This window comes from Cottoperca gobio, chromosome 15 (genome assembly GCF_900634415.1).
Source record: "Cottoperca gobio chromosome 15, fCotGob3.1, whole genome shotgun sequence".
Taxonomy (NCBI): domain Eukaryota; kingdom Metazoa; phylum Chordata; class Actinopteri; order Perciformes; family Bovichtidae; genus Cottoperca; species Cottoperca gobio.
The window spans coordinates 24775511-24802532 of NC_041369.1; the positions used below are offsets into that span (position 1 = coordinate 24775511).

The following is a 27022-nucleotide window of genomic DNA, read 5'->3' on the forward strand; positions in this document are numbered from 1 at the left end:
AAACTAATGAAATAAAAACATGAAACTTGAATCTGTCAGATAGTAAAAAGTACAATATTGTCTTCTGAGATGTAGTAAAGTAAAGTATCTCAACATACTGCGTAAATGTAGTGTTTGGTATGTAAATGCATAATATTTTATAGGTTGATCATGTGATATATACTTAAAAATAAACACATTGGCACAAGATTTTTAAGCCTTTATTAGATATTGATATTGGAGAGATGACAGGAAGATGACGTAATATGCAAAACAATTAGTAACTAAAGCTCTCAAATGTAGTAAAAGTAGAAAGTCGCATACAATGGAAATACTCAAAGAAAGTATATCAAATGTGTACTTTAGTACAGTTCATACTTGATCTATGTATAACCTTCCACCACAGAACACGCGTTACAGGTTTAGAAATGGGGGAGGCAGGATGACTAATCATAGTTTCACAACTGTTTGCAGAGAAATGCTGCCTTCAGGGAACCTGGGAACTGTAGCTTAAACTGCTAACCCTGACATACCATACAGACTAAAAGTGGTACAAATGTTTATTTAAATCAGAAGCTTTCAGACCAAAGAAATATGTTCAAATGTCATTTAGTTGGTGCTTTTCTGAAGGACATTTTGTCTGATTCTGTCCTGAAACACTTGTTTTAGAGCTACTTTCAACCAAACAATAAGACAAACAGCAAATCAACCAGAGAATAATTCACATGAAAAATACAAATGATAAAAGTAAGAAAACTGATAAAAAAACAACAAATAAAACAGTTTAACAGAATAATGTTATGCATGTGTGCATGTCGTTAGTTCTGCCGGTAGATGTTCATAAACAAAAGTAAAATGTTGAGATAAAGTCAGATTTCCTGCCTCTCACTTTATTTTGAAATGTTCTGCAAACGATCTTCCTCTGATTATTTTAAATACTCTTTGCTGCCCGTGTTCTCCACATCAGCTCATTAAAGTTTCTTCTGAGGGAGTTGAAGGTGAAAATGTGTTTTTGGAGGGTGAAGCATGAAGCTGTAGAGGAGCCGGGCTTCAGCTCCAGAGGTGTAGAGTTACACAGCATACTGATGACAGGCCGGAGCCTATATATAACATGTGAATATATGTGTGTGTAAGTATATATGGCTGCTTCAACATACGATAATGTGAGAGGGACAGGGAGTCTGCTGATACTCACTGGGATACATGTTCCGTCATGTGCCATGAACACACTGTACTTTATTCTCACTCAATCTCACACACACCAAATGTGGATGAATCTAACTTTTTAAATTATTTATAACTCCACCTAGGGCAGATTTATTTATTTTTCTCTTTTAATTATCAATTGTATTAGATGTATTAGTGTGATTATCCTCCACTAACACATCTTTGTTCTGTAATCAGTACTTTGATAATAGAGTAATCCTAATCCATTACGTGAATTTTCATTTCTTGGCACTTACTGTAACATTTTGTGGAGCTTTCAGCAACAACCTGTGGTCTTCATCAGCAGACACAAACTCCCATCTGCAGATAAATGAGTTAATAAAATATACAACTCAGCAGCACATGTTAAATATTAGTGCTCAAACAGTTCACATATAAAAGAACCCTCAGTCACTTTTACAGATCAGTATATTATAGTATACATGCAAGACTTTGAAAAACAGTGGGAAGCACATCGCTTCACTCTGCAAGGGGAGATCTAAATGAATGAATTATAATAAATAAATAAAATAGGAATACATTTACGACTTCAATTTCAGAGAATCTGTTTTGTTTCTCGTAGATTTAGTGGAAAACTCAGAGTTCTTTCTCTGAATATTAGAGAAAGCTTTACTTAAAATATCCTGAGTCTGAAGGTGTGAAACATGCGGCCCCTCACAGTATCTCAGGCTGGGGGGGGTCACATGTCTCCATCATCTCTCTGTGGTATTCATGTTTCAGGGCGTGGCAGGGAAACTGGGAGTTAACAAGGTTTAATCTTTCAGTCCAGCGGATTCAGCTCAGCCTCTGTTCTGTATCACCAGCCACTGAGGCTCATGGGTAATGTAGTATTTCAGCTTCATTTTCAGGGAAATAAATATTTATAAATAAATATTTATTTATTAATAAATTATAAATTATATTAATAAATATATATATATATCTGTTTGTATTTTTTCAAATCATCTTATCTTTCTTTTTCTTTTTTTGTTTGTTTTTCTCCTAAAGGTTAGAGCAGGTGTATGAGACCGTCCTTTTACATTTATTTGTTTCTCATTATCAGGATTTTATGCGGTGTCGTGTGTAAGGCCGCTGTCCTACGGACGGGATATAACAATCCCAGTGCAGCCGTCACACTAAAAGGATGAAAACACTGCAGGGATGTTGCCTCCATGTTGCAGCAGACTGTTTGTTTTAAAGTGTTGGAAACAGCTGACAGGAGGAGTCACAGCACATGATCTGTCCTCCTTCTGTCAGACCCTCCCGTCAGCTGATGCAGCTCTGCAGTGTCTCCTTCCATCCTTGTCTCCGTGTTTCAGACTAAAACAATCTCCAGAGTACGTTACTCTTAAAACGACGGCTTTGTGCTCAATTAAATGTGGTGGAAGAACTCAGATATTTTACTCAAGTATTATTGTTATTACTGTTGTATTATTAGGGCTGTCGAATTAACGCGTTAATTTAGATTAATTAATCACAGAAAAAATAACTAAGCTGGTTCAAGTCCTATTTATCTGAGCGATCTCAATTTATACTTGTTAACGATAAATCCTCCATGACAGCCAAAGTCAGTCTTGGAGTTCCTCAGGGTTCTGTACTTGGACCGATTCTATTCACCTTATATATGCTTCCTTTGGGCAATATTATAAGGAACCACTCTATAAACTTTCATTGTTATGCGGATGATACCCAATTATATCTATCAATTAAACCAGATGAAACCAATCAATTGGCTAAACTTCAAGCCTTAAGGACATAAAAACTTGGATGTTCTGCAACTTCTTGATGTTAAACAGACAAAACTGAAGTTATTATACTTGGCCCTAAACGCCTCCGAAACGCATTTTCTAATAACATAGAAGCTCTGGATGGCATTAACTTGGCCTCCAGCACCACTGTAAGGAATCTTGGCGTCATCTTTGATCAAGATCTGTCGTTTAACTCCCACATAAAACAAATCTCAAGGACTGCCTTCTTTCATCTACGTAACATTGCAAACATAAGACATCCTGTCTCAAAATGATGCAGAAAAACTAGTCCATGCATTTGTTACTTCAAGGCTGGATTACTGCAACTCATTGTTATCAGGTTGTCCCAAAAAGTCGCTTAAGACTCTTCAGTTGATCCAAAATGCAGCGGCACGTGTATTGACAAGAACGAAGGAAACGGGATCATATTACTCCTGTATTAGCTGCTCTGCACTGGCTCCTGGTAAAATACATATCTTAAAGATCTGATAGTACCTTATAAACCAACTAGAGCATTGCGCTCCCAGACTGCAGGGTTACTTGTAGTTCCTAGAGTCTCTAAGAGTACAATGGGAGCCAGAGCCTTCAGCTATCAAGCTCCTCTCCAGTGGAACCAGCTTCCAGTTTGTGTTCAGGGAGGCAGACACACTCTCCACATTTAAGAGTAGGCTAAAGACTTTCCTTTTTGATAAAGCTTATAGTTAGGGCTGGCTCAGGTTTGTCCTGGATCAGCCCCTAGTTATGCTGCTATAGGCTTAGACTGCCGGGGGACACCTCCCTGCTCTCCTCCTTCTCTTCCCCTCTCTCCTCCCCTCCCTCTCTTCTTCTCCCTCTCTATCTGTATGCATTTATGTAAATGTATGTTTTCCAACTCATCATCCGGGGCATCATCCCCGGAGTGTCTGTGTCTCATGTGGCAGGTTGCCACTGATAAAGTTTACGTCAGGATCATGAATCGTGGCTGCGCCTGCTGCCCTGGTCCTGCTGGACACCAGGAAGCCTTATTGACATTTTCCTGGATTCATCCAAACTTTCTCTTTTTCAACACAACATCATTTCTGTCAAATGTTGTATTTGTACTATGTTGTTTATCCTGTACACACGACATCTATTGCACGTCTGTCCGTCCTGGGAGAGGGATCCCTCCTCAGTCTCTCCCTGAGGTTTCTAACATGTTTCCCCTTTAATTATGGGGTTTCTTTTAGGAAGTTTTTCCTTGTGCGATGCGAGGGTCTAAGGACAGAGGGTCTAAGGACAGAGGGTCTGAGGACAGAGGGTCTAAGGACAAAGTGTCTGAGGACAGAGGGTCTGAGGACAGAGGGTCTAAGGACAGAGTGTCTAAGGACAGAGGGTCTAAGGACAGAGGGTCTGAGGACAGAGGGTCTAAGGACAGAGGGTCTAAGGACAGAGGGTCTGAGGACAGAGGGTCTAAGGACAGAGTGTCTAAGGACAGAGGGTCTGAGGACAGAGGGTCTAAGGACAGAGGGTCTGAGGACAGAGTGTCTAAGGACAGAGGGTCTAAGGACAGAGAGTCTGAGGACAGAGGGTCTAAAGATAGAGGGTCTAAGGACAGAGGGTCTAAGGACAGAGGGTCTGAGGACAGAGTGTCTAAGGACAGAGGGTCTAAGGACACAGGGTCTGAGGACTGAGGGTCTAAAGACAGAGGGTCTAAGGACGGAGGGTCTAAGAGCAGAGGGTCTGAGGACAGAGGGTCTAAGGACAGAGGGTCTAAGGACTGAGAGTCTAAGGACAGAGAGTGTAAGGACAGAGGGTCTAAGGACAGAGGGTCTAACGACAGAGGGTCTGAGGACAGAGGGTCTAAGGACAGAGGGTCTGAGGACAGAGGGTCTAAGGACAGAGGGTCTAAGGACAGAGGGTCTAAGGACAGAGGGTCTGAGGACAGAGGGTCTAAGGACAGAGAGTCTAAGGACAGAGGGTCTAAGGACAGAGGGTCTGAGGACAGAGGGTCTAAGGACAGAGGGTCTGAGGACAGAGGGTCTGAGGACAGAGGGTCTAAGGACAGAGGGTCTAAGGACAGAGGGTCTGAGGACAGAGGGTCTAAGGACAGAGGGTCTGAGGACAGAGGGTCTAAGGACAGAGGGTCTGAGGACAGAGGGTCTAAGGACAGAGGGTCTAAGGACAGAGGGTCTGAGGACAGAGGGTCTAAGGACAGAGGGTCTGAGGACAGAGGGTCTAAGGACAGAGGGTCTGAGGACAGAGGGTCTAAGGACAGAGGGTCTAAGGACAGAGGGTGTCGTATCCTGTACAGTCTGTAAACACTGAGACAAATGTATAATTTGTGATATTGGGCTGTATACATACATTTGATTTGATTATTAATTACATTATTGTATGATTATTGATGCATTAATGTGTTCATCACTTTAATGTTGCAGCTGGTCAACGAGCTCATTTTAAGTGTCTTTATACTGCTGTGGAGTTTAACCTGTAATATTCCATCATTATTTATGAGTTTATTATATTTAGTATTAATAATCTCAATCTAAATAATAATAGAGTAGAGGGTCTCATCTAAATTAACTCTTTGTTTATTATGTCCTTGTCAATTTTTATTTTACTTAACTATTTATTATTTTAAATCTTTTCATCATTTACGAATTTTCTTGCTTATTTCTGAGAATGTTCCAATCTCAGAAATATATATTTGAAACAAAAATAAATGAAAAGTACTGAGATTTAGTGCAGTACAAGTACAAAGTAGCATTCAGTATAAAACTACTCAAGTAAAGTAAAGTACCTCATACTTGTACTTAATTACCTTGAGTAAATGCACCAAATGGTGTGTGTGTGTGCGTGTGTGTGTGTGTGTGTGTGTGTGTGTGTGTGTGTGTGTTGACTCCATGGTACAGGCTGCTAACAGAGTTATCTTTAGTCAACCAGCTGCTCTGTTACCTAGCAACAGCGTGGACTGTTTACATGCTTGTCTCAGTGGAAGTTAACGGACGATTTCTACACGAGCTGTTCATGTTGTAAAGATCAGAGGAGGAATGTAACTGAGTACATTTACTCAAGTACTGTGTCTGTATACTAGAGTATCAGGAAGAGATGAGAGGATCTTTGATTTATTATATATATATAATATATGTAATATATGTAATATATGTATATGTAATATATGTATATGTAATATATGTAATATATGTAATATATGTATATGTAATATATGTAATATATGTATATGTAATATATGTAATATATGTATATGTAATATATGTAATATATGTAATATATGTATATATGTATATGTAATATATGTAATATATGTAATATGTATATGTAATATATGTAATATAGGTAATATATGTAATATATGTAATATATGTAATATATGTAATATATGTAGTATATATGTAATATATGTAATATATGTATATGTAATAGTAATATATGTAATATATGTAATATATGTACATGTAATATATGTATATGTAATAATATGTAATATATGTACATGTAATATATGTATGTAATATATGTATATGTAATATATGTAATATATGTACATGTAATATATGTATATGTAATATATGTAATATATGTATATGTAATATATGTACATGTAATATATGTATATGTAATATATGTATATGTAATATATGTAATATATGTAATATATGTAATATATGTATATGTAATATATGTAATATATGTAATATATGTAATATATGTAATATATGTAATATATGTAATATATGTATATGTAATATATGTATATGTAATATATGTAATATATGTATATGTAATATATGTATATATGTATATGTAATATATGTAATATATGTAATATATGTATATGTAATATATGTAATATATGTATATGTAATATATGTAATATATGTATATGTAATATATGTATATGTAATATATGTAATATATGTAATAATGTAATATGTATATGTAATATATGTAATATATGTAATATATGTAATATATGTAATATATGTAATATATGCTATATGTAATATATGATATGTAATATATGTAATATATGTAATATGTAATATATGTATATGTAATATATGTAATATAGGAATATATGTAATATATGTATATGTAATATATGTAATAATGTAATATATGTAAATATGTCATATAGTAATATAATGTAATATATGTAATATATGTATATGTAATATATGTAATATATGTATATGTAATATATGTACATGTAATATATGTACATGTAATATATGTAATATATGTAATATGTAATATATGTACATGTAATATATGTACATGTAATATATGTACATGTAATATATGTACATGTAATATATGTATATGTAATATATGTATATGTACATATGTACATGTAATATATGTACATGTAATATATGTATATGTACATGTAATATATGTACATGTAATATATGTACATGTACATGTAATATATGTATATGTAATATATGTAATATATGTACATGTAATATATGTACATGTAATATATGTACATGTAATATATGTACATGTAATATATGTACATGTAATATATGTACATGTAATATATGTATATGTAATATATGTACATGTAATATATGTACATGTAATATATGTATATGTAATATATGTAATATATGTAATATATGTACATGTAATATATGTACATGTACATGTACATGTAATATATGTATATGTAATATATGTACATGTAATATATGTACATGTAATATATGTAATATATGATATGTAATATATGTAATAATGTAATATATGTAATATTGTATATGTAATATATGTAATATATGTATATGTAATATATGTAATCTATGTATATATTAATATGATCTGTAATATATGTAATATGTATCTGAATATATGTAATATATGTAATATATGTAATATATGTATATGTAATATATGTAATATATGTATATGTAATATATGTAATATATGTAATATATGTAATATATGTAAATATATGTAATATATGTATATGTAATATATGTAATATATGTAATATATGTATATGTAATATATGTAATATATGTATATGTAATATATGTAATATATGTAATATATGTATATGTAATATATGTAATATATGTAATATATGTATATGTAATATATGTATATATGTAATATATGTATATGTAATATATGTAATATATGTATATGTAATATATGTAATATATGTAATATATGTATATGTAATATATGTAATATATGTATATGTAATATATGTATATGTAATATATGTAATATATGTAATATATGTATATGTAATATATGTATATGTAATATATGTAATATATGTATATGTAATATATGTATATGTATATATGTAATATATGTAATATATGTATATGTAATATATGTATATGTAATATATGTAATATATGTATATGTAATATATGTAATATATGTATATGTAATATATAATATATGTAATATATATGTAAATATATGTAATATATGTATAATAAGCTGTTTATTATGCCCGACATGAAAACTAACTTTATTGTGGAAACTTTACAAAAGTCACACAAAGACACAAAGTAAAGATGGCGGCAGCATCAGACCTGCGAGTGCTGTGAGCTCACAGGGTGTTTTTGTCGATGGCTCTGAAGAGTCAGGGACTGTAACAAGCTGAAGTGCTGGAAATATCTTAAATATCACGTACAGTTAAACTCATGTTGATTTCTTGAGGTGGCTATGAGTTTGTATTTTTTGTATCTTCATCGTGATTCATGTGTGATGAAGATTCACTCTGATAAAGACACCGGCCTGCGTGAGATGTCCATCATCATTGAAGCGTGTGGCGCAAAATCAAGAAAGTCACTCAGTGTAATAAAACAAACACCGAAGCTTTAAACCTGAACCTGATTCTAAACCTCAAAGAGAAGAAATGAGGACAAAATGTCTTCAACGTCTGACACCAAATACAAGTACAGAATACCACTGGGAGAACAGAGCTGGGGGGATCACACACACACACACGCAAAACTCACACAACACGCACCACCACACACACACCACACGCACACACACACACACACCACACACACACACACACACACACAAGAACAACACACACACACACACACACACACACACACACACACACACACACAACGACACACACACAAACACAATCACACAACACACAAAAAAACACAAAACACAAAAAAAATATAAAACCACCTACACAACACACACAACCACTCACACACACACTCTCACAACACCACACTCACACCAAACAACACACACAAACACTCTAACACCACACACACCACACAACTCCACACAAAACACCAACAACACAACAAACAAACAAACAACCACCACACGCTCGCAAAAAAACACACAAAAAAAAACAAACACAATCACTCTACACTCACACACACTTCACACAACAAACACTCGCACACAACACACACCACACACACAACACACACACACTCGCACAAACACACACACACACACACACAACTCACTCTCACACACACAACACCACACACCACACACACACACTCTCAACACACACCAACACACACACACCATCACACACCAACACACCACAGACGCACACACACACCACTCAATTTTCTCACATCACAACACTCTCACACACACACTCACACACACACACACACACACACAACACTCATCACACACACACCACACTCACACACACACACTCACACACACACACCACACACACACCACGCACAACACCACTCCTCACCACACACACACACACACACACACACACAACACTCACTCTCACACTCACACACACTCACACACACACACACACACACACACACTCTCCACACACACAAACACACACACACACACACTCACTCTCACCACCTCACAACACACTCTTCACACACACACACACACACACACACCTCACACACACTGAGCGTATTACATCAGGAATGGGCATCTGTTGATATTTCCATGGATTAAAGGTGTTGCTGTTGGTTTGGTGGAAAAATACTGTGCAGAGATGGCTGATGGGAAATGTTTCTGAGGTGTGGCGAGGCATGATGATGTGTGTGTGTGTTATGATTGTTAATACATCATCTCTGTGAGGATGAAGTCCTGGAGTGATAACATAGTGATGATCACAGTCTCTATTTAGACACGATGTCATTATGAATATTATTTGATGTCGTGAACGTCTCTGTGTTGGTCCTGCTGCAGTGCAACGTTCACTCTAAGTATTTTAATACTTCATCTGTGTGATATTAGCGGGAAACATGTCTGAGCTTTGCTGTCAGTCGATGTAAATGTGTGTAAATGTATAAACCAGCGAACACATTTACTCCTCAACAGATCTTCAGGCAACATTCATAATAACTTTGATCTTTCCCGCTGTGAGGGTCGACTTAGAGGACACGATCGTTAGAATATTTATAGAATGTCTTCACTGGGAGAAACTCTTTGCACCAAGAAGTTTAATAAACACGGCTCCAGGTGTGTGTGTGTGTGAGAGTGTGTGTGTGTGTGTGTGTGTGTGTGTGAGAGTGAGTGTGTGTGAGTGTGTGTGAGTGTGAGTGAGTGAGTGAGTGTGTGTGTGTGTGTGTGTGTGTGTGTGTGTGTGTGGTGAGAGTGAGTGTGTGTGAGGTGTGTGAGTGTGGTGTGTGTGTGTGTGTGTGTGTGTGAGAGTGAGTGTGTGTGTGTGTGTGTGTGTGAGAGTGAGTGTGTGTGTGTGAGTGTGAGTGTGTGTGAGTGTGTGTGTGTGTGTGTGTGTGTGTGTGTGTGTGTGTGTGAGAGTGTGTGTGAGTGTGAGAGTGAGTGTGTGTGTGTGTGTGTGAGTGTGTGTGTGTGTGAGAGTGTGTGTGAGTGTGAGAGTGAGTGTGTGTGTGAGTGTGAGTATGTGTGTGTGTGTGTGAGAGTGTGTGTGTGTGTGTGTGAGAGTGTGTGTGAGTGTGAGAGTGAGTGTGTGTGTGTGTGTGTGTGTGTGTGAGTGAGTGTGTGTGAGTGTGTGTGTGTGTGTGTGTGTGTGTGTATACAAACAATGATTCTTTATTTTTAATTTAAAAACAACAGTTGCATTATGTAAACAAACATTTAAAAGGTTACAATTTTGGAAACAAATAAATATTGGTAGTTATGTTAATAATAAATACATAACTAAAAGATTTAATAATATTAAAATATAATTTTATGGAAGTTTTAAAAATGTTTTTCTGTTCTTTTATGAGCAACTTTATATCTACTCTTAAACAAGATGAATGTGAATCCTTTAAGTTAAAGGAAAAGAAGCTGTGTCATGCAGTGTCACACACACACACACACACACACACACACACACACACACACACACACACACACGTGTTAAAGTGTTTCCACTCTAAGAAGCTGATTGCTTCACTCAGATAATTCTACCTTTCACAGGAAGACGTGCTCCATGAGTCGGCCCCCCTGCAGGGCCGGGGTCAGGACTCTGGTCCCACTCTGGTCCAGCAGGACGGACAGCACGGCCCGGCTCAGGTCGGCCCGGTTCAGCTCGGAGCACCGAGACGCCACGTTGTCCCAAACGTCCACTGAAGCGCTGCGGTCCTGCAGGATGGCGTCCTCCAAAGCCCCTGAGAGGAGCGAGACACAGGTCAGCTGCTCACAGCTGGACGTGTGAAAGATCTTCTCTGCGGTGACTTGATGTGACTTCATCACAACATCTAACAACGTCCAGAAGTCTGAAGGCTTTTCAGTTCCTTCAGTCCTGGTTTATTTAGAACTTCTACCTGAACACAGTGTTGGTGTGTCCGGAACAACTTTGTTTGCTTCAATAAAAATAATATATATATATATATATACACACACTATATATATATATATATATATATATATATATATATATATATATATATTATATATATATATATATAGTGTGTGTGTATATATATATATATATATATATATATATATATATATATATATATACACACACTATATATATATATATATTATATATAATATATATATATATATATATATATATATATATATATATATATATATATATATAATATTATATATATATATATATATATATATATATATATATACCACACACACTATAGATAATATTAAACTTTTCTAAAGTTTCTTCAAAGTTTCTTCTTGAGTTGTTGATAAGGATGATTAATGCAACACCTTAACTTAAGATAAAAAAATACAACATAAGATGAAAAATGAAGTATTTAAGGAAATATCCTCAGGGCAGGACTTTTATTTATTTGCACCACCGGAAGTTTATTCAAGGAAAATCTTAAACTGCATTGCAGCCGGCCTCTGGAGCAAACACACCGAGGAAAACTGCTATAAGAAGAACTCACCTCGTCCTCCGCTGACAAAGCTGTCCAGGAGCTGCAGAGCGAGCTGCTGCTGCTGCTGCTGCTGCTGCTGCTGCTGCTGCTGCTGCTGCTGAGGGTCAGCCAGCAGAGTGGAGCAGGACACGCTCACCGACAAGATGGCCGCACGGCCCTGCTGAGGCGCCGTCAACAGCTGGAGCAAGACGAGGCTGGGAGAGAGACACAGAACCCACAGACAGTCCTCTGAAAGACAGGGATTCAGATTATTGGGAGAGTTATGCAGGAAAACACACACACAGTAGTTTTATTGATGTTTTTCTTCTTTACCTATAATAACTATTATAACAGAGATAAACATCAGTCCTGTGTTGTATATGTAGTAAGACAGAGACATGTGTAATGTCCCTGAAGGTAACGTTTCCTCTCTCTCCTGTCATGGTGTCATCAGTCCTGTGTTGTATATGTAGTGAGACAGAGACATGTGTAATGTCCCTGAAGGTAACGTTTCCTCTCTCTCCTGTCATGGTGTCATCAGTCCTGTGTTGTATATGTAGTGAGACAGAGAGATGTGTAATGTCCCTGAAGGTAACGTTTCCTCTCTCTCCTGTCATGGTGTCATCAGTCCTGTGTTGTATATGTAGTGAGACAGAGACATGTGTAATGTTCCTGAAGGTAACGTTTCCTCTCTCCTGTCATGGTGTCATCAGTCCTGTGTTGTATATGTAGTGAGACAGAGAGATGTGTAATGTCCCTGAAGGTAACGTTTCCTCTCTCTCCTGTCATGGTGTCATCAGTCCTGTGTTGTATATGTAGTGAGACAGAGACATGTGTAATGTCCCTGAAGGTAACGTTTCCTCTCCTATCATGGTGTCATCAGTCCTGTGTTGTATATGTAGTGAGACAGAGAGATGTGTAATGTCCCTGAAGGTAACGTTTCCTCTCTCTCCTGTCATGGTGTCATCAGTCCTGTGTTGTATATGTAGTGAGACAGAGACATGTGTCATGTCCCTGAAGGTAACGTTTCCTCTCTCTCCTGTCATGGTGTCATCAGTCCTGTGTTGTATATGTAGTGAGACAGAGACATGTGTAATGTTCCTGAAGGTAACGTTTCCTCTCTCACCTGTCATGGTGTCATCAGTCCTGTGTTGTATATGTAGTGAGACAGAGACATGTGTAATGTTCCTGAAGGTAACGTTTCCTCTCTCCTGTCATGGTGTCATCAGTCCTGTGTTGTATATGTAGTGAGACAGAGACATGTGTCATGTCCCTGAAGGTAACGTTTCCTCTCTCCTGTCATGGTGTCATCAGTCCTGTGTTGTATATGTAGTGAGACAGAGACATGTGTAATGTCCCTGAAGGTAACGTTTCCTCTCCTATCATGGTGTCATCAGTCCTGTGTTGTATATGTAGTGAGACAGAGACATGTGTCATGTCCCTGAAGGTAACGTTTCCTCTCTCTCCTGTCATGGTGTCATCAGTCCTGTGTTGTATATGTAGTGAGACAGAGACATGTGTAATGTCCCTGAAGGTAACGTTTCCTCTCTCTCCTGTCATGGTGTCATCAGTCCTGTGTTGTATATGTAGTGAGACAGAGACATGTGTAATGTCCCTGAAGGTAACGTTTCCTCTCTCTCCTGTCATGGTGTCATCAGTCCTGTGTTGTATATGTAGTGAGACAGAGACATGTGTCATGTCGTCGTCTCCCCTCTGAGCAGCGTCAGCGTTGTGTTTGTAACCAGAAGCTTCATAAACTGTTTATCCAGTTTTAAGACACTTTCTACATCCTGGTGTTTTTAACTCTATATTTGAAGGATGAAGGATTTTAGTCCTCGGACGTCTGGATCTTAAGTTCTCACAGAAACAAGCTGGGCTAACGTTAGCGGCAGCCGAACAGCGTGCAGGAGGAACTCTGATGTTTAACCTTTGAATCAGAACAACTCCCATGATGCACCGCTGCTGCACCACCACACCAAACTCCAGCTTTCACAATTGTTTTCATTCAGAGCCCCCGAATGTTAGAAAATTACATATTGTGCCTTGAAAACTGAGTCTTAACCGACCAATCAATTGGGTAAACAAAATGTCCTCACACACACACACACACACACACACACACACACACACACACACACCTGCTGTGAGGTCATCGCAGTGGTTCATGAAATCGGCAGCGCTGTGTATCAAGCCTCTCCTGCACATGCTCAGTGCGGTCTTCCTGTCCAGCCTGCAGGCCTCGTAGACGTTGGTGGCAAATGCCAGACACACGTCTGCCACGCCGGGGTTCTTCTGAGCGTGCTCAGTCAGGACGTCGCCCAGATCCTCAGAGAAGGTCAGTCTGCGAGGATAAAGACTGTGACGAGCCGGGCAGCAGCAGCAGAGATAAAAACACATTATTGTTTGTGTTTACTTGTTGTTGTTGAAGGCGTGTGTGACGAGCTGTGTGGCGCCGTGCCGCAGCGCACAGTGAACGAGCTGCAGGGAGAGAGCAGCCGGCAGCTCCTCGCCGACCGAGGTGGTCATCAGCAGGGCCTGGAGGAAGAGGAGGAGAGGGGGGGGAGACCCCAGGGGCCCCTTCACACCTGGGGGACAGACAGGTGCTTTAATACCGAGAGAATGCACATTATTTGCAGTGTTTAAAAAACAAAACAACAACTAACAGATGGAGGCAGCAGTAGACCTGCTGTGTTCCGTGAGCTTAAAGTACTGGTTTTGTTAATGGAGTCTGGTGCTTTGAAGAGAGTCAGAAACGATAACAAGGTGAAGTGGAGAAAACGTCTAAAACACGTCCACAGCAGAACATCGTTTGGCTTCCTGCTGGTACTTAATGTCTGTTTCTACAAACTGCATCTACTTTAAAGCTCAAATGCATTTCACTGCTGAACATCCTGGAAACTGAAGCTGGACGGCCTGAAGAAGATGAAGCAGAAAACACATCGACAGAAAAGCTGAAAGAAGAAATGTGTAGAAATCCCTGTAATATATTAAATGAACATATCCGGAGTCGACTGTGTCTGTAGAAAATAACAGACGAGAATATAGAAATAAAGAAGGAAATATTATGATTTTCTTTAATGATCACATCATCACCCGTGTTTTATCACTAACCTCTTTACCACGTCATGCCAACAAAGAACATTGAATATAAAATAAAGTTAATCATCCCTCAGGTTTCTTTTAGGTAAATGTTACAAAGATAATATAAAGTCATGTCCATATTCAAATAACAATCCATGTAATCAACAACCAAACAACATCACAACACCATAACATCACACAACCACAACACCAACACCACAACACCAACAATCACAACACCACAACATCACACCCACAAACATCACAACACCATAAACACCACAACACCACAACATCACAACACCACAACATCACAACACCACAACATCACAACACCACAACATCACAACACCACAACACCACAACACCACAACACCACAACATCACAACACCACAACACCACAACATCACAACACCACAACATCACAACACCACAACACCACAACACCACCACAACATCACTACAACATCATAACACCACAACACCATAACATCACAACATCACAACACCACAACATCACAACACCACAACACCACAACATCACAACATCACAACACAACAACATCACAACACCACAACATCACAACAGCAAACACCCACAACACCATAACATCACAACACCACACACACAACATCACAACACCACAACACACCACAACACCACAACATCACAACACCACAACATCACAACATCACTACAACATCATAACACCACAACACCATAACATCACAACACCACAACATCACAACACCAACACCACAGCACAACATACACACACTACACATCATAACACACAAAACACCAGAAAGCAAAACACCACAACACCAGAACATCACAACACCACAACATCACTACAACATCATAACACCACAACACCATAACAGCACAACACCACAACATCACACACCACACATCACAACACCACAACACACAACACCAACAACAGCACCACACAAAACAACCAGAACAGCACAAACCACACACACACACCACACAGCACGCACACAACATCATAACACCACAACACCATAACATCACAACACCACAACATCACAACACCACAACATCACAACACCACAACACCACAACATCACAACACCACAACATCACAACATCACTACAACATCATAACACCACAACACCATAACATCACAACACCACAACATCACAACACCACAACACCACAACATCACAACACCACAACATCACAACATCACAACAACATCATAACACCACAACACCATAACATCACAACACCACAACATCACAACACCACAACACACAAACCACACACCCATAACATCACAACACCACAACACCACAACATCACAACACCACACATCACAACACCACAACATCACAACACCACAACATCACAACACCACAACATCACAACACCACAACATCACAACACCACAACATCACAACACCACAACATCACAACACCACAACATCACAACACCACAACATCACTACAACATCATAACACCACAACACCATAACATCACAACACCACAACATCACAACACCACAACACCACAACATCACAACATCACTACAACATCACAACACCACAACATCACTACAACATCACAACACCATAACATCACAACATCACAACACCACAACATCACAACATCACTACAACATCACAACACCACAACACCACAACACCACAACATCACAACACCACAACACCACAACATCACAACACCACAACACCATAACATCACAACATCACTACAACATCACAACACCACAACATCACAACATCACAACACCACAACACCACAACATCACAACATCACTACAACATCACAACACCACAACATCACAACATCATTACAACACCACAACATCACAACACCACAACATCACAACATCACAACACCACAACACCACAACATCACAACACCACAACATCACAACACCACAACATCACAACACCACAACATCACAACATCACAACACCACAACACCACAACATCACAACATCACTACAACATCACAACACCACAACACCACAACACCATAACACCACAACACCACAACACCATAACATCACAACATCACTACAACATCACAACACCATAACATCACAACATCACTACAACATCACAACACCATAACATCACAACATCACAACAACATCACAAAAAATCACACCCCACATAAAACACCATAACATCACAACACCACAAACACCACAACACCACAACATCACAACACCATAACATCACCCACATCACAACACCATAACATCACAACACCACAACACATCACAACACACAACAACATCACAACACCATAAATCACAACACCACAACATCAAAACACCACAACATCACAACACAACATCACACACAACATCACAACACCACAACACCACAACACCACAACACCACAACATCACAACATCACAACACCACAACATCACAACACCACAACACCACAACATCACAACACCACAACATCACAACACCACAACATCAAAACACCACAACATCACAACATAACATCACAACACCACAACACCATAACATCACAACACCACAACATCACATCACAACACAACATCACAACACCACAACATCAGAGTGTGTGTGTGTAGATGTAAACTCTCTACAGCTACATTACATAACGCCTCATGTACATATGAAACACTTGTAATATAAACTGTGTTGATGTGAGTCATGAAGTGGGGAAGCTTCATGATATCTGTTAGTTACATGTTTGACCCTGTTCACCTGTAGTGTGTACAACATGTATGACCCTGTTCACCTGTAGTGTGTACAACATGTATGACTCTGTTCACCTGTAGTGTGTACAACATGTATGACTCTGTTCACCTGTAGTGTGTACAACATGTATGACCCTGTTCACCTGTAGTGTGTACAACATGTATGACTCTGTTCACCTGTAGTGTGTACAACATGTATGACTCTGTTCACCTGTAGTGTGTACAACATGTATGACCCTGTTCACCTGTAGTGTGTACAACATGTATGACTCTGTTCACCTGTAGTGTGTACAACATGTATGACTCTGTTCACCTGTAGTGTGTACAACATGTATGACTCTGTTCACCTGTAGTGATACTTGATTACTATTATTATCAGGTTTAATGTAACCTTTAAGTACTTCAGCACATTTACTCAAGTTATGTACTGAAGTACATTTTTGATGTACTTTCCTCGAGTATTTCCATTATATCCTCCACTCAGAGGGAAATATTAGACTTTTACTGCACTACATTTATCTGACAGCTTTAGTTCCTTTACAGATTCAGATCATTCAAACAGAAATATAATAAACTGATATAAAGTTTATAAACTATATAAAGTAATACTAATGAGCTTTAAACATTAAACATTAAAGTGATCACATGAATGCATCAATAAGTATAATGCAGTAATATATATATATATATATATATATATATATTGTTCTGCATAATGACAACTTTTACTTTTGGTACTTCAGTGTATTTTGATGCTGATACTTTTGCACTTTTACTGAAGTAAGATTTTGATTGCAGGACTTTCTTGTATCAGAGTATTTCTACACATTGGTATTATTACTTTTACTGAAGTAAAGGATGTGAGTATTATTATCACCACCTTCACTAAAGACTATACTATATATATATATACTACTATACTATAGACCTATAGTCACACACACCTTCACTGGTACAACCTTCAGTGGGAGTTCATCCTGAGTGTTAACGTATGGGAACATCTTCTCAGTGAAAGTGTGTGTGAAGGTGTGTATGTGTGTGTTAGTGTCAGCATCAGAGAACGACAACTTCCCTCTGTTCCAGTCCAGATTCACTCGGATCCTCTGGAGCTTCTTCTGCACTGAGAGAACAGTGTCTGGATGTGATGCTGAGAATGCAAAGTATTTACCACCACAGAACCATATTCTCCATAATCCAGATCGTATGGTAACACACCCAGTTCCCATTCTCTACTGTCTCCACCCTGGACGTCCCAGCTGTGAGTCCCTGAGTTAAAGCCCTCAGAGCTCAGGACAGAGCAGTCACTCTCAAGCCTCTCTGGATTATCAGGAAGCTGCTGACCCTCTCCTTCTCTCACACTGGTCAGATCTTCAGACAGGATGAGTCCTGGACCAGCAGTGTTTGGGTCCAGAATCAGAGGAGAGTAGGAGACCATCTCCTTCATCTTGTTCCAGATGTTGAAGGTGAGGTTGCCCAGGTGTTTGGCCTGGTCTATCAGAGGTCCTGAGAGCAGCTGTGGAGCCTCCAGCAGGGGGCGCTGCAGCTGGACTCTCTGCACTGCAGTCCTGTAGCTGTGCAGGAATGAGACGTCTTCAGCTCTCAGCTGCTCCTCTGTGGCTCTGACTGTGTGTGAAAGAGCTGCTATCTCTCTGCTCAGAGCCTCCATCTTCTCCTTCATCATCACACACTTCTGCTCCTCTTCCTCCCTCAGAGCAGCCATCCTGGCCTCCTCTTCCTCTTCTAGAAACTGGTGCAGCTTCTTAAACTACTCCTTAATCTGCGTCTCTGTGCGTCGGGCCTGGACCTTCATGTGTCCTGCTGTTTGATCAGACTTCACTTTAACTTCTTCTAAAGCCTCTAACTTCTCCTTTAAGGGCTGCAGAGTTTCCTGAAGTTCCTTCTTGTGTTGTCGTGCAGCTTCATCGATGGGTCTGAATCTGTGGTCGCTGTGTTCCTCTGAATCTCTGCAGACGACACACACTGGCTGCTGATGGTCCAGACAGAAGAGTTTGAGTTTCTCAGCGTGCAGACTGCAGAGATCCTCTGAAGCTCTCTGATCTCTCTCCTGTAAGAATCTCTCACACAGGTTCTTTAACATCAAGTTACAAAGTGGTTCTCCTTTTAAATGTCTTCTCTTACAAAGTGGACACTCTTTGATTTGTTTCTCTCTCCACCAGCTCTTCAGACAGTCTTTACAGAAGCTGTGGCTCCACGACAGGATGACAGGATCTCTGAAGACGTCATGACAGACCGGACAGCAGAGATCCTCCTCTGATCTGGAAGCCATTTACCGGTAGTCTCTGAGTGGAGCAGAACACACAAACAGGAGGTCGGCTGTGTTTCCCTTCCTGCTGCAGAAAGTTGCCTCAGTTACTTTCACTTTGAGTTTTTTTCAGCCGGTTGCAGTAGAAGTTTGGTGTAACTGTCCTCCCTCAGTTGAAGCCACAGCTTTGTAATAAAGGTGAATCTTACCGTCTGTCTGTCTCTTCCCACTGAGAGCTGAACAGCAATAAACTTGTTTCCTGGTTTGTGTCAAGATTATGTAACGTAGGAAGTCAAAGAGTATGCAGCTCTAAGAGCTTCTGCCAGAGCAAATAAAACATGGGATTGCAGATTGGTCTCGTTCCCAATGCAGAAGTAGTTGTCCAACGATTTACACAAGACAGAACAATAAAGATGAGAAGAATGAATCAGCATTCACACTAATAAAACAATGTAACTCACTTCATACAGGACCTGCTCCTAGTCTCAGGACCTGCCCCTAGTCTCAGGACCTGCCCCTAGTCTCAGGACCTGCCCCTAGTCTCAGGACCTGCCCCTAGTCTCAGGACCTGCTCCTCGTCTCAGGACCTGCTCCTAGTCTCAGGACCTGCTCCTAGTCTCAGGACCTGCTCCTAGTCTCAGGACCTGCTCCTAGTCTCAGGACCTGCCCCTAGTCTCAGGACCTGCCCCTAGTCTCAGGACCTGCCCCTAGTCTCAGGACCTGCCCCTAGTCTCAGGACCTGCTCCTAGTCTCAGGACCTGCTCCTCGTCTCAGGACCTGCTCCTAGTCTCAGGACCTGCTCCTAGTCTCAGGACCTGCCTCTAGTCTCAGGACCTGCTCCTAGTCTCAGGACCTGCTCCTAGTCTCAGGACCTGCCTCTAGTCTCAGGACCTGCTCCTAGTCTCAGGACCTGCTCCTAGTCTCAGGACCTGCCCCTAGTCTCAGGACCTGCTCCTAGTCTCAGGACCTGCCTCTAGTCTCAGGACCTGCTCCTAGTCTCAGGACCTGCTCCTAGTCTCAGGACCTGCCTCTAGTCTCAGGACCTGCCTCTAGTCTCAGGACCTGCTCCTCGTCTCAGGACCTGCCCCTAGTCTCAGGACCTGCTCCTAGTCTCAGGACCTGGTCCTAGTCTCAGGACCGGCCTCTAGTCTCAGGACCTGGTCCTAGTCTCAGGACCTGCCCCTAGTCTCAGGACCAGCCTATAGTCTCAGGACCTGCTCCTAGTCTCAGGACCTGCCCCTAGTCTCAGGACCAGCCTATAGTCTCAGGACCTGCTCCTAGTCTCAGGACCGGCCTCTAGTCTCAGAACCGGCCTCTAGTCTCAGAACCGGCCTCTAGTCTCAGAACCGGCCTCTAGTCTCAGGACCTGCCCCTAGTCTCAGGACCTGCCCCTAGTCTCAGGACCTGCCCCTAGTCTCAGGACCGGCCTCTAGTCTCAGGACCAGCCAGGACCTGCTCCTAGTCTCAGGACCGGCCTCTAGTCTCAGGACCGGCCTCTAGTCTCAGGACCGGCCTCTAGTCTCAGGACCAGCCAGGACCTGCTCCTAGTCTCAGGACCGGCTTTGCGCCTTATCTCTTATCTCTCTATGTGTGTGACTCCCACCTTGAAACATCTCCATGGTGTCGAGGTTCCTCAGGACTCCTCGGGGAGATCTGGCAGCGAGGAAAGCAGCGTCCTCATACTGAGCCGAATCAAAGAGCTCGATGAACCTGACGGAGAGAGAAAGGTGATTCAGAGAGTCTGCAGAGTTCAGATAAACTGGTCAGGACTTTGTGAACGCAGCACCTGTCCAGGTGATCTGCCAGGTGTTTGGACTCGTCGATGCCAGTGGGCTCTTCGTGCTCAAACAGTTCGGCGACGATGATGCGGCCTTCATCGTCCGTCACTGCAGATCAAAGGTGTTTAAATAATAAATAATGTGACACCTTCCTGTTTTGTTTGTTGAAGACACATGATAAAATAAGACTGGAACATTGAGTTGATACCTGAAGCAGCAAAGAGACAATCATTTACTGACATCTTGAGAAACTTTCACCTGTTTCATGCTAGAAAACACCAATAAATCTACAGTTTTACCCTTTTTATGTTTGGTGTGTCTCACCGCTGGTCTGTCTGAGGTCCTCCAGCGTGGAACCCAGAAGTTCTTCCAGAGGAATCTGCTGCTCCTCGTGCTCCCAGCTGGACAGAAGGTCGGACACTAACCTCAGACGCTTGTACCTGCAGACGGACAAAACACACACAGCAACACGATCACTCAATTACATGTAACATGTAACATGTAACATGTAACATGTAACATGTAACATGTAACATGTTACATGTTACATGTTACAGTACATGCGGCAGGTGGATTTCTCATGATGCTCCGTGTAAACATGGGCCACTTGGCAGGACTCTTACAGGACTTTCAGTTGGTGGTTGTTGGAGCTCAGCTGGTCTCTGCGGTGCTCGGAGGCCTGCAGCTCAGCATGCAGCTCAGTGTGCAGCTGAGCTTTGACCTCCAGAGAGACGCAGCGACTCTTCCTCTCCAGGAGAGAAGCTCTCTGGGCTTCGAGATGCTTCATGTGTCCGTCCAGAGCCTCGGGATCCTCTGATTCAGCTACCGTCAAACCTGGGACACGAGACATATGTAGGGTTGATGTTTAACTGAGATGATACAGACACTCTAAGCATGGGCAGATGATGTGCTCTGACATGTAGAAGCTCTCCAACAACACACCCAGTGTCAGAGTTTTATGATTCACACACTCTGGAGGCTGTTTTTGCGAGTTAAAGTTAGTTTTGGGGGGTAAGAAGTCGGGACAGAGGGCGGATACAGAGAAGATGGACGTATTCTGAAAGAGGCACAAAACATCTCTTTGAAAACGCCCCATCTCTGGTTTTGCATCTCTTAATATACATGTTGTGTCTCTTTGTGGTTGATTGGTTAATCCCCCTACAGTAAGTTTTCAGCAACTGCCATCTAAACATAGAAATATGTGTAAGTAGATGATGTCTGTTTTTGTTTTCATGCAGACAACATTCAAACATACAGGTATATAAGTTCATTAACAACACATTGTATGATCAGGCCTGAGTTCCAGAAGTACCAGGTATCCACATGCTCTGCTCTTCAGAGGGTTTCTGTCTTTTCATCTCTTCTTGAAGTTCTGTTGTTTCTCTCTGAACGACGCAGATTCTGGAAACAGACGAATGCAGTCAGGAAGTGGATGCACGACAACCTCTCGTACCATTTTTATTTATTTTTTGCGGTCAGCCAGGTTCTCTTTCGCATGAAACAAAATGTACGTAAGAAAGATTCTGCATTAAAATAAATGATATATACCTGTTGGCTCTCTCACACATTAATGTAATCCCTCATCGAGGTCGTGCGAGTTACTTAACAGAGAACTTAAAGCTCTTTTATTTTCTAATTTAACAGTGGAAAGCTGTTCTGCTTCATCAGTCGTGGTTTCATGGGTTTTAATCGGATTTATTTGTATCAAAAATATAATAATATTGTAAAAGAAAATCTAGTGGTGGAATGAAACTAAGTACATTTACTCAGGTACCGTACGGAAGTACAAATCTGAGGAACTTTCTTTTCAGCCCACTCACTATTTTGTGATTGATTATTGTTAAAGTGATTTTTAATTTAAAGAAATGTCTTTAAAATCTGTTTTCAGCCTCAAATCTGGAGATTTGCTGCTCTTCTCTGTTGTAAATCATGTTAAAGTGACAAAACAAAACTTTTAAAGACATTTTTCACTATTTTCTGACATTTCATATAGAAAAACATTAATCAAAGAAATGATCAGCGTTTAATCGATAATGAAAATAATTGTTCGTTGCAGTCCTAAAGTATTGAACTTTTTACTCCACTACATTTATCTGACAGCTTTAGTTACAAACACAAAACATATGAAGTTATAAAATGTCATGTTTCACTCCCCAACAGTTTATAAGTTCAGCTGAAACGATTAATCAATGAGTCGATCCTCTGCCGCTGGAGAATACAAGTACAGAAATATCTCAGTTCAAATAATCCAAACTGTTTAATGATGCGTTCATGTAGGAACTCATCACTCGTAGTAAGAAGCTAAAATACGTTTTCAGGGTTTGAAGTGAAGTTTGAACCCTCAAACGTCCTTTTGAAGAAGTGAGAAGTGGACAGAATGTAGCACACACCTGTCCCTCAGGTGGGCGGCTCGTCTCTGGCAGGTTATCACTGATTTTGGAAGCGAGGTCGAGGCCGCCAGCGTCCGCCGAGCCGCCCTGGCCTCATCCTCCCTCCTCTGCAGCTCCCTGACTACATCGTCGTACTCCGTCTTTATGGTCAGCAGAAGTCTCTTATAGGCCGTCGCTCGGCCAATCACCTGAAGACGAGAAGGAAGAACAAGAGGTCAACACAGTCATCTAGTATCAGCAGGTGGTACTACTGCAGAAAATACTCACAAGTAAAAGTCCTGCATTCAAAATCTTACTTAGTTTAGAGTACAAAAGTATTAGCATTAAAATATACGTAAAGTACAATATGCAGAACAATATATATATATTATATTACTGCATTATAATTAATGATGCATTCATGTGTTCATCACTTTAATGTTGCGGCTGATGACGGAGCTCATTTTAAATACTTTATATACTGCTGGGTAGTTTAAGCTGTAATACATACAAGTACACTTTTGAGGTATTTGTACTTTAACTTTATGCTACTTTATACTTCTACTTCTCACTATATTTATCTGACAACACTTGATGCTTATATTTTTGTCATTTTACTTCGTAAGATTTTGAAAGCATGACTTATATTTGTACATTTGTATTTAAGTATTTTTACACTGTTACTAATTTTACTTCCTAAATGCAGTTAAAAATCAATGAACTTTGGAATGAGTAACTTTGAGCATATTATATTTGTTGATCATACTTTTGAAGTACGACATTTTTACATTATGGTATTACTAAAGTAACACTTCTGAGTACTTCTTCCAGTACTGCTTGTCTTTAGTGTACAATTTCGAGGTACTTTTACTTTACTTGAGTATTTCCCTTTTATCCTACTTTATACGCTACCTATATTTTAGTATATATTTACTATATATTTTAGTTAGTACTTTTTACTCCATTTGACAACATTACGTTTTTGATTCGAGTTTTGTACTTTTACCTTAGTTAGATTTTAAAAGCAGGACTTTTACTTGTAATGTATTTTGTTTTACAGTGGGATAATACTACTTTTACTTACCAAGAAGCATAACATTTAAATACTCAAGTTAAGTAAAAGTAACTTATAATTGTACAAAAGCTCATTTTACCGGAGGCCGAATTATCCACTGAAGTCTCATCCTCTCCAAAACAAATGGACTTGGTGAATAAGACCTGTAGAAACACTGAGTTAAGCAGTTTCATGTTAAAAATCAGTGTTTCCCTGGTGGAAGCAGGACTGGGGGGCTAAAAGGCTAACGTTTGCTCAAGTTGTTTCTCTGTTAACTAAAGATCCAGACATCCGAGGACTAAAATCCTTCATCCGGTTAACATATAGAGTTAAAAACGACCAAGATCTAGAATGTGTCTGGTACAAATGTGTCTTAAAACTGGATAGAAAGTCAGTTTATGACAGCTTCTGTCACAACCAAAACGCTGACGCATGCGCAGAGGGGATACTACGGCGCTGTTACACGCACCGTTACCTTGATTAAAATGACGGATTCTCCGGGTTTGAAAATAGTTGAAAGCATTTAGTATTATGTAAGTACACAACTAGACAAAATAATACATGTAAATATAATATATAAATAAATATTAAATGTTTATGTTTTATTAAATTAAAACCGCATTTAATCACCACTGATTAAATGCGGTTCAATTTTACATTATGGTCAAGTACCTCAAATGTGTAGCCGACAGTAATTTGAGGAAATGTAGTTAGTTACATTACACCACTGAAGTTAGTATATTAATACCTTATTAAACACGCAGCTGTAGACGATATACCGGAGTTCGTCCGGTCCCTGTTCGGGACACTTCAGGTACCGTTTCTCCTGCTCGATAAACTCCTCCAGAGACCGGAACAACCGTTCATCACTCTCAGAAATCAAAATGTCCGGCGTTAAACTTCTTTCTTCTGTTCTTGAAGATGAACTGCTGTAGTGTTGAGGCTCGGACATTGTTGTTTTACACATATATTACGGTTCCAACTTTCTGCTGTTCAGAACTGAAGTTCCTGTGCTCTTCGGTCGCGTTGCTATGGTTACCGCGAAAATGTACCCAGACATTAAAAGATTTGGCGGCTTCCTTCTGTTAAATACGACCCAATATACATTAAAGACTATTAACGACTTAATAAATACGATACGGTAGACACAAATAAAACACTAAACGACCACAAATTCTAATATTTAGAGAATATATCTGCGTTTGCTAACTTTCTGGCTTCACCCGCTCTTCCGTCTTACTCTTTGGCCGAGTTGCCGTGGTTACCGCGAAAGTGTACCTGGGAAATGGTGTTTTCAAAAAGATTTGTTCGCTCTCGTCTTTAATATACGTCTTAAATAATGACCTAATATACATTTTAGGCTAAAAACAACGTATTAATAATAAAACGGCTGACAAATAACACGCTAAACGACCACAAAATCAAATATTTCGAGATATTTGCGTTCGCTAACTTTCCGTCTTCAAACTGCTCTTCCATCTTGCTCTTTGACCCCGTTGCTATGGTTACTGCGAAAGA

At 39.8% G+C, this 27022-nt stretch overlaps 1 protein-coding gene and 1 pseudogene across 2 annotated transcripts; both read right to left on the reverse strand.

Moving 5' to 3' along the window:
• Positions 1 to 186: 186 nt before the first annotated feature.
• LOC115020464 (clathrin heavy chain linker domain-containing protein 1-like) lies at positions 187 to 26732 on the reverse strand. 2 transcript variants are annotated; one of them, XM_029450515.1, is made up of 13 exons: positions 26253 to 26732; positions 24472 to 24659; positions 23394 to 23482; positions 22705 to 22915; positions 22406 to 22521; positions 22090 to 22189; positions 21907 to 22013; positions 14631 to 14802; positions 14356 to 14558; positions 12339 to 12466; positions 12248 to 12302; positions 11298 to 11497; positions 187 to 1506 (listed from the first exon to the last, which is right to left on the reverse strand). In XM_029450515.1, exons 1-12 carry the CDS (start codon positions 26469 to 26471, stop codon positions 11301 to 11303), a joined length of 1785 nt encoding a protein of 594 aa, XP_029306375.1. In that variant the 5' UTR covers positions 26472 to 26732; the 3' UTR covers positions 187 to 1506; positions 11298 to 11300. The 2 variants fall into 2 exon arrangements, with proteins under 2 accessions (XP_029306375.1, XP_029306374.1); XM_029450514.1 differs by having other exon boundaries at positions 12248 to 12466.
• On the reverse strand, positions 18755 to 20327 carry LOC115020465 (nuclear factor 7, ovary-like; annotated as a pseudogene).
• Positions 26733 to 27022: the final 290 nt, after the last annotated feature.